The 9181-nt window shown below is 37.9% G+C and overlaps 1 protein-coding gene across 2 annotated transcripts; it reads right to left on the bottom strand.

Annotated features, from left to right (window-relative positions):
- Positions 1–1217: 1217 nt before the first annotated feature.
- On the bottom strand, positions 1218–3860 carry LOC145230478 (uncharacterized). 2 transcript variants are annotated; one of them, XM_080095906.1, is made up of 4 exons: positions 3430–3860; positions 3184–3268; positions 3035–3123; positions 1218–2291 (listed from the first exon to the last, which is right to left on the bottom strand). In XM_080095906.1, exons 1-4 carry the CDS (start codon positions 3632–3634, stop codon positions 2065–2067), a joined length of 606 nt encoding a protein of 201 aa, XP_079952032.1. In that variant the 5' UTR covers positions 3635–3860; the 3' UTR covers positions 1218–2064. The 2 variants fall into 2 exon arrangements, with proteins under 2 accessions (XP_079952032.1, XP_079952033.1); XM_080095907.1 differs by having other exon boundaries at positions 3056–3123.
- Between the last annotated feature and the right edge of the window lie 5321 nt (positions 3861–9181).

Below are 9181 nucleotides of genomic sequence, written 5' to 3'. Positions count from 1 at the left end.
GTATTTTTCCCCGAAGTTTGTCCGACTCGTTTTTCCATCAAATGTTTGATGGATTTGGCTGAAATTTACACAGATGGTAGTTGTAGTTATGTAGATGTGCATCCCACTTTGTGTTTGTTGATAACCCCAGTATTTACCCCGCTCGCCCCCTAAACTGGTTGTTTTTACCCCGAAGTTTGTCCGACTCGTTTTACCATCAAATGTTTGATGGATTTGGCTGAAATTTACACAGATGGTAGATATAGTTATGTAGATGTGCATCCCACTTTGTTTTGTTGATAACCCCGTTAGCCCCCTAAAATGGGTGAGTTCTTAAACAGTGTCAAAATTGGCTGAAATTTGGATTTCTTGTATAGTATGCCATTTATATGTGTCGATTGTTGTGTTCAACCCTGTAGTCCTAACATTTACCCCACAAGCCCCTCAAGTGTAAAACGTATTTGTATGTTACTGGTCACCACAAACGAAAGATTTCTTTGGAGCAATAGTGTTACAAGGGCAACCAGTTGTATGTTGCTCATTGGTGGGTTGCTTGGTGGTCGTTTTTGCGCCATGGCAGTTAGGGGCTTGTTAACAGCCCTATGACGTCAGAAACATTAACGGTTGTTGCTCAAAACACCTCTAGTGGTCGAAATTTTGCAGTACTATTCATTGAGTCATTGTGGTTTTTACATATTTTTTAGTTTGTGTGTCGAACCCAATTAGTTGCTCTACTAGCCCCCTAAAATGGGTCAGTTTTTTAAAACGTTAAATAGGACATACTTCAAACAATATCTGGGTTGAATCTAATTTTATAGCTTGTATTGTACATAGTATTATTATTTAAGCCCAGTGCCGATCACTATGATTTTACCTTTCATCACCCGACTTTCTCATGGTTATCTCTTGAATTGCATTATTTTCAACTTTACATGTGTGGGGACCCATGAGTTTTTGCCTGCAGAAACGACTAAAGTTATAAAAGACGATGGCTAATATGGGACCCAATACAAAATAAGCATGGGAAATATATTTATGTTTTAAAATAGGTTATAGTGTATATGCAAGGGCAATATGTGCTAAGCCACCCTTCTAGTTTAAGTTCTGTTAGGTTTAAAATTGCCTCAAACATGATTGGCAACCTGCCAATGAATTACTAATTTTCTGACTACAGTGGGAAAAAGGATAGGCTAATGTGTTGAAAAAGATAAAAATTGACGATTTCTTGAAAGAATTGAAAGATAGCGTGGTACCTTACTAAGCAGAAAAGACGCGTTTGACGCTTTAAATTTGTCGGCAAAACCGAATATACATCTCTAGTAACAACAACAATTAGATGTATATTCGTGTCAGATTTTTGAGTCGACTTATGAGTCACATCTCTATTTTTTGGAGACAAATTTCATGCCAAGAAGACTGTGGCTATACCACCCCCGTCCTCAGGTGCTCGTGAAGATTGGCAACACACACATACTGCACCTTTAATTGGACGACTTAGTAAAACTAGTGATAACGTTTGGTCTTGCTCTAATGAAATTAAAGTATCTTATAAATGGCCTACTTCATCAAAAGGTGTTATTCATAACGGAATTTAACGAAATCCATTATCTTATACGATCCAATCCACGAGCAAATGAAAGGTGCTTTGGGAATAATGTCCAAGTGTAACATTCATCGTGGAAGTTGTGTCGTTGGAACTAGGCTTTTTGCCTGGAAGTTGCCCGGTCAAGTTGATTGCCCTGTTGTCACACCTTTGGGAACTCATGGATTAACCTTGCATTATCGGCATACCGGCGAGTTATATCGTTTGGAAGTTAAAGATTTAGGCCTAAGTGTTCACCATCAAACTATTTGCTCCAAAGTCATCCGCGATTGATATGGACAAGACTCCATTTGCACAGGTGGTATGATAATTGAACCAAAGCAATGTAATGGTACGATTCGACTACCACTAATAGTAAATAAAGTTTTCGACTCCTATAGTGGTGGTCCTGACAATGTTGGACTTTTTATTAATGAAGCTATGGATACTGTTTCAGGGACGATAAGTAAACTTACCACTGATATTCACTTCTTTGCAAAGATTTAGATTTCTTGAATGGCCTGCTGGATGTCCCCATCACTGTCATCACTTGAACAATTAAATTCTTCTTGTTGCAACTGTTGTGGTTTATTCTTTAAACTTTTTCTCAGGCCAATATTTTGATCAAATTTTAATTTCAGCTTTGCATTAAGACTTTTGGCATTTTGGTAACACCGTATTTTTAAATAGAAATTACAAATTTTTGTGACAATATCTTCAAAGCACATATCTGAAAGTAACATACAAAAAATATCATAGACATAAGAAAAGTCGATATTGGAAAACACATTTTCATGTACATTATCAGAACTATATCACTTCCTAAAATTGTATTCAAGGTAAACAAGAAATTGTGTCACCTCTGGTTTTGGGACAGTTAATTTTCCAAACTTACTATCATTCAAGGCTGAAATTAGAGAGGTTTCTGGCACATCAACATCATCATTTGTCAATTCATTTAAAATCAACAATTCATTTTCAGACTGACTACGTTTTTTTAGTTTTTGTAATATATAGCCACCAATATATTGTATGATCGTTTCATCATCTTTGCTTAATTCCTCGAATTGATGCAACTTGGAATGGCTCGATTTTTGGGAGAGATAATTTATGTATTTATCAAACATTTTTCTTGTTAAATCTAATGATAATGTTCGTTGGATTGAAAACAGACTTGGAATTATTGATATACCATCACATGCAAATTTATGAAACAAGGTATCTGGTGCTTTAATCATTAAAAAAGTTTCCAAAAAGCATTTAATGGCATTTGCTTGTACGTCATTTTCACTGCCACCAACTTCTAGCCACCATGTTTTAATTTTGTTTTCACCAATATCATTGGATTTTCTTTCAGCGGAAAAAAAGAAAAACAACATCTGGGATGTGCAGTAAAATCAAACAAATTGAAATTAGGAAAGTACCAACTATAAATATGTACAAAACAATTACCAAATAATAATGTTTACTCACATACATATTTACAGTTATTACCATGGCGGCCTTTTTCATGCCATAGAAGACCTCTCTTCGTAGAAAATTCTTTTTTACATTTTTTACGCCTACAAAACCAAAAATATGTTGACAAATTCTTAACAGCAAAACAAGTTCTTAGTTCTTACCTTTTGATGTCCAAGGAATCCAAATCATCACAATCAATAACAATTTCAATATTTAAGTCACAATTCATTTGATTGACTAAGAATCCTAAAAGCACAATATTACAGACTTTTACAAGAATATTAAGGTAAATTGTGACAGATTTTAGGTGAATGTCGCCACGATCCACAACGTCACTTCAACGTACATTAATCGCACGCGTATTTGTATATTTTGTCAATACTAGTACATAAAACGAGTCAGCATACCTAAATTCGTAACTGTCCTGATGTTCCGGGAAACGTTTTTCTGATTAAAAAGCGTAGATGTGAGCATACAACGAACTTCGCAAGCCAAAATTAAGATTTCCCGCTTGCCCAGCAAGCACTTTCTTGTCATGCAGTGAAGCGTGTCTGTGTCCGAAACCAACTCTATTGTTACGTCACGGTTTCTCATCATTACCTTTAAAATCATTGAGCAGCGTTTAGAAAATGTTTCGTCAAGTTGTTGCTTGTATCACCTTACTTAACCACTTATTACAGTACAATCGCATTGTACACAATAATGGCCAAACCTTCACTGCCAACAATTGTGTTTTTGACGTCATAAACAGGGCACTAACCAAAACTGGTTGCAGTTTCGGTACGTTTTGTTGCTTTTTCGCCAGCACGCTTGTTGAAAAGGTAAAATTGTTCCCTAACTTCTTCAGATAGACGATGTTTCACCGTGCTTTACAAACCCAAGGTGGCGGCGCCACCCCGCCACCGCCTACTCGGCGCCTATGGTTACGATCACAATCTTACTCGTGCTTTAAAAGTCAGTCGAAATATTTCTTGCTTCATTGGGGTACTGGTACTTCTGATATCAGAGGCTTGCGCAAAACGCATTTAGCAGTGAATTGTCTCCTGTGCTCTGCAGTGATATAGATTATGCCAGATAGGAAACAGGTAACGCTAACAGAATATTCCAAGAAAGGTGGACATGTGACTTTAAATCCCCTGTACACGTAATCAGTAATTTCTGACAGCCATATGGGAAACTCGCTTCTCGCATTGCTACATCGTCAATCTCACCGAATATTGCCAAACTTGTTAGAGAAAAACAGTGCCAAACTTCACATAGAAATGTCGACGTGTAGTAAAAACTTTGTTGACTTTACTATATCTTGGTGTGTTTATTGTTCTTATAATTGTAAAGATCTAAGATTAGAATTTCGGTGTGAGGATTTTAATTGGAAATAATAAGACACCCATTTGTAAGATCACAAATTAGCAGTAAACAGTCAAGTAGCCCGCACAATCATTCGTAAACCGCATGTGGCCCTTTGGCCAAAAAGGTTGGACACCCCTGCTCTAAAGGTAACATGTCCGTAGGCCAGTTATTTCGGGATGGCTTTGCTTATCTAACTGTTAAATTTGTAGATAATTATGTTCCGGGTAGAGAAATGTCTTTTAGAATTAAAGATACTTTCTATGTGTATGATAATTATACTCTAGCTCACGTTGACTTCATAACACCCACTCTAGCACCTGTTAAATATCACAGGGAAGAACTAGATTTTAAACGATATGAAGATAATTTACCACGACCGAGTAGCGGTTTCGAAGATTTAAATTCAATGTTGGCGCTTCACAGCCAGTCCCGCCTAACAAACGCTAAACTTTACCAGTTCATTGACAGCAACACCGATCCTACAACGGAAGTGGACGTTTTATATTTGTCCTCAAACCTGGAAGCAGCTTCTAAGAACGCACTTACATTTTGATCAGCTCGATAACCTCTCCATTTTTCTACATTTGATCAGCTCGATAACCTCTCCATTTTTTATGTTTTATCTTTGTCGTAATATACGTTTTAGCAGGAATATGGGCAGTTTTGCTTACTGGATGGGTTGTCAAGGTCTATACGGCAGACTTGCATGGGACAAATTGATTAATAGCTAAAGGACGCGAGACCAAATGAGCACTCGGACGGTAATGATATAACTTACGAAGTACAGGCACAACCTTGTACACTGAGATAGTTTAACCCAGTGGTTTTTAACCTTTTTGGTGTGGTTTCCCACTAACGTCAATCACCAACTTCGAATTTCCCCCTCGAAGTTATTTGTATAATGATGTTTTGTGCAATACGTTAACAAAAAAATATTCTTTAAATGAAATAATTTTGTGGAGCGATTTGGTCTGGACCCTAAAGGTATACTGCAATCTCATTTAGTTTAAATAGTGCTTCTGTGAGAGATTAAACTTTTTGGAATACTGAAGAGTCTGCTCTGCTTGCATTATTCATTTATTGCATCACAATAAACAAAGGAAAGGCTTTATTCGCGCACAATAGCAAAGTCATTGATGGTTTTAGTCTTGTCTGTGATGTAACAAACGGCCTTTGGATTTGTATGTGTCTTGTAAACCTTAGTGAAATTAATCTTACATGTTGTTGCAGAAAATTTTTAGTAAAATAACTTTCAATGGTTAATTCAAAGCCGGATTCGACCCTCGAGCGCGAGTTTGCTCTTTTCAAGCTTACATAATTTCCCACCGAAAACATTAAATTTCCCACTAGTGGGAAATTTCCCACCGGTTAAGAACCACTGGTTTAACCGGACATGACCACTGTACTGATATTGAACTACATTGATATTAAAGTACGATGATAATATTCATTCTAAGTACCTCGTAGGTTGACACTGTATAAAAATAATTTTACATTTGATATGACTATATGTGACACCAAAACGATAAATATGACATTATATTTAATCAATTAAACGTGCTAAGGAAACATGCAGGAGAAGGCTATAGTGATTAAGCGGTAAATTGATGTAACGCTAATGCAAATGACACTTGACATGCGCCCGTTGCGTAAGCTAGGGTTGCCATATTTTATGATACACAATCCCTGACAAAATTTATCTCGGTTGCGTTAACCCAGTTTTTCTCAAACGTTTTCGTTATTTTTTCTAAACGGTCCCTTTGCCATTATTTCGAGGGCTTGCGGTCCGCAAGCCCGAATGTGTATTTCAGAAAAACGAAAGTTGATTGCAGGATTTTAGCCAGTTATGCAAAATTGCGCATAACAATGATCCAAATCTGACATCACAGACAAGACAAAAACATTACAATTGTGCGCGAACAATTGCATTTTTGTTGGTTGTCATGCAATAAAGCCTATTGATTAGCAATGAGACGGTTGATCCTCACTTTCACTTTGATTTAAACTTATTCAGTTGCACAAACTGACGCCAAATATAAATATAGAATTACTTCCACCTTTTCGCGGTCCCTGCAAAAAAAGCAGGGGTCGGCAACCTTTTTTGCACTGCGGACCGGTTTTAAACTTAAATTTTATATCACGGACCGGCCTTTGAAAACCACAAATAATCAGTACTGAAAACTAATGACAATTATTACAACTTTCATTCAAAGTGAACCTTGAGCAAGTTACAATTACTGCTGACGGACCGTTACAACAAATAACAAACTGCTGACGGACCGGCACCGGGCCGCGGACCAGTGGTTGCCGACCACTGTCCTAAAGGACCGCGGATCCCAGTTTGAGAACCGCTGCATTAACCAGTTTTGCGATCCAAACACTTCTATTCCGGAATAAATTTGGAATATTCGGAAGTCACACGGACGGCGACACAAGAAAACGTTAGATACGGTGCTTTGATCCTTGTCAATTAACTTTCTGTGTAGGCTTCCGTTTAGTTAAGTTTATTAGGCTAAGTTGACTACAATTACTATCCTTGAAACAATAAGCACATATATCAGGGGTCTCCAACCTTTACCACTCTAAAACTATTCGGACCAATGTTACACAGAAAAAAACTAACACTGGGAGTCACAAAGACCTTTTTAAATTTGAAATGAAATGCCCCTGAAAAAACGTTTTTATGTCTCACGACATTCAACTTTTCGTTGTTAGTTAGTTCCTTGCATATTAGGTACACAGTTAAAGCAAATGAAATTTCCCACGTTCGCACGTAGCATCAAGTGCTGTGTTTTCTTGAAACGCGGATTTTTATTTGTGTATTTAACGCGTACTGTTAGCGCGCGCACACACAACGCACAACGAAACAAACTTATGCGTTAATTTGCACGCCGCCAGTTTACCTCTTTACGTTTCATGGCATAGACGCGGTTGTAGCTAACTACTAGAAACTTTCTCCGTTGGTACATTAATTTCATAGTATATATAACTTACATATACTTTTTTTCTTAAATTCCTACACTTTTAAGTACATTTTAACATTTCTCCCTGACGCAGATTTAAACACTAAATTTCCTGACATGTCAGGGAAAATCCTGACGTATGGCAACCCTAGCGTAAGCGTTCCTCGAACGCCTACCGATGATTCATATTGAATCTTATACCACACTGAGCACCGCTCAAGCAGCACTGATGCATAGTCGCTAGGCCAAATATCGCCTAAAAAGCAAATGCAACTGAGCTTGATTTGCCTAAAGTATAGGCAGGCCTAAACGATTTCGTTTAGACCCTAAACCAGGGGTGGGCAAACTACGGCCCGCCAAATGTTGGGAAATTTTAAAGAGAAAGCTACCGAGCAACGCTGAATAGTGTTATAACCACAGGCGTAGTTTTTAAAAACTACCGGGGATGTTTACGTGCTTTAGCCTGTTGTTCCTGCCACGTTATCATTCACATATTCACTTAAAACAATTTCTTCGTTCGATAAAAGTTAAAGCTATTCACGTTTTCAAATACAGCCTACTTTGTGCTGTTGACGGCAAAACTTTGGTCACTTTGGATCAAGTTTAGGTCGTTGCAGTACATTGCTAACGAACATTAAACGGCTTTAGAATCGTTAACACAGACCACACCACACTTAAGATGGATACTAAAAGTGGCTCGCTTTGTTTAATGTTGGCGCAAGGAATTTGTTAACAAAAAAACGTGGTGTAGCCTATGTTGCAATAAATGCTTGTTTATTTTGAAACAATTATAATTGTAACGTTTCAACCAATGTTTGTGCAAACAAATTGACAACAAACGTATTTCCACATAGCTGAAAATATACTATGTTAATATTTTGGGCTAAATCATGCAGGGGTGCACAACCTGCGGCCGTACGGCCACATGCGGCCGCGGAGACGAGTTTGTGCGGCCGTGACCATGTATGTTAAAATACATGTACAGGCTGCCATGACGTAACTAAAACTATTTTGCCAAATATTTCGGTGTTCAAAATGCCAAAAACAGATTTCGTGAGACAAAAAAATTACCAGCCTAAGAACCACATACGCCAGGCTTTTTATCCGCTTATTGTGTGCAAACAATGCGAAAAAACAGGCACCGCAATCGTCACAATACCGATCATGACGTCATAAACAGCTAGCTCCGTTCAGCTAAACTTATGCACCAAGTTAGAAATTATTAATATGAGCATTTTAAACGGCTTTGAATCGTATATACATGATATAAACCTAATTCTTTACACTAGTTATTTAAAAAAACAAGCAATTGGTGGCTGTTGGTGAAATACTATGCGGCCCGATAAGATTAGGAACTTTTGAATGCGGCCCTTGCACTGAAAAGTTTGCCCACCCCTGCCCTAAACGATTACCTTGCTTCGATGGCAGCGCGTATATATATAATAATCCGTCAGAGATTGACCTGTCAGATCGTTAGGCAAGAGTAAACAAAAACAAAGCGACTCGCCAACACACAACTGCAGATTGCAAACGCACTGCATACCCCCACAAGTGGTAGGCTATATAGCCATATTTTACCTGTGAGATCAAGATGCCACACATCAAGCAAACATCGAAGCGTAAAAAAGGCTTGATTCTGAAAAGTGCGACGTCCACTTGTCAAATGTCAAAACTCATTTTATTTATATACCACATACCTACATAGTACTTAGAATTTGCGCCTTATTAATCGCATTAATACTTGTAATCATCATTATACCCTTATAGCGTCTATATCAGGGTTCTTCAACGGGGGCGATTTCGTCTACCGAGGGGGCGAAGGTGACAATTTTGGAAGTTGGGGGGC

Source organism: Phallusia mammillata, chromosome 5, assembly GCF_965637545.1.
Source record: "Phallusia mammillata chromosome 5, kaPhaMamm4.hap1.1, whole genome shotgun sequence".
Classification (NCBI taxonomy): Eukaryota; Metazoa; Chordata; class Ascidiacea; order Phlebobranchia; family Ascidiidae; genus Phallusia; species Phallusia mammillata.
Note: the sequence above shows the minus strand (reverse complement) of the source record. Positions and strands in the feature narration are given on the sequence as shown.

What these genes read in the sequence shown, in the direction of transcription:
- LOC145230478 (XM_080095906.1), bottom strand. Translation starts at nt 3,634, where the DNA reads ATGATTTTAAAGGTAATGATGAGAAACCGTGACGTAACAATAGAGTTG. An exon ending in CAGGACAGTTACGAATTTAG is followed by an intron (nt 3,269 to 3,429) that starts GTATGCTGACTC and finishes TTGTGCTTTTAG; the next exon opens with GATTCTTAGTCAATCAAATG. An exon ending in GATTCCTTGGACATCAAAAG is followed by an intron (nt 3,124 to 3,183) that starts GTAAGAACTAAG and finishes TTGGTTTTGTAG; the next exon opens with GCGTAAAAAATGTAAAAAAG.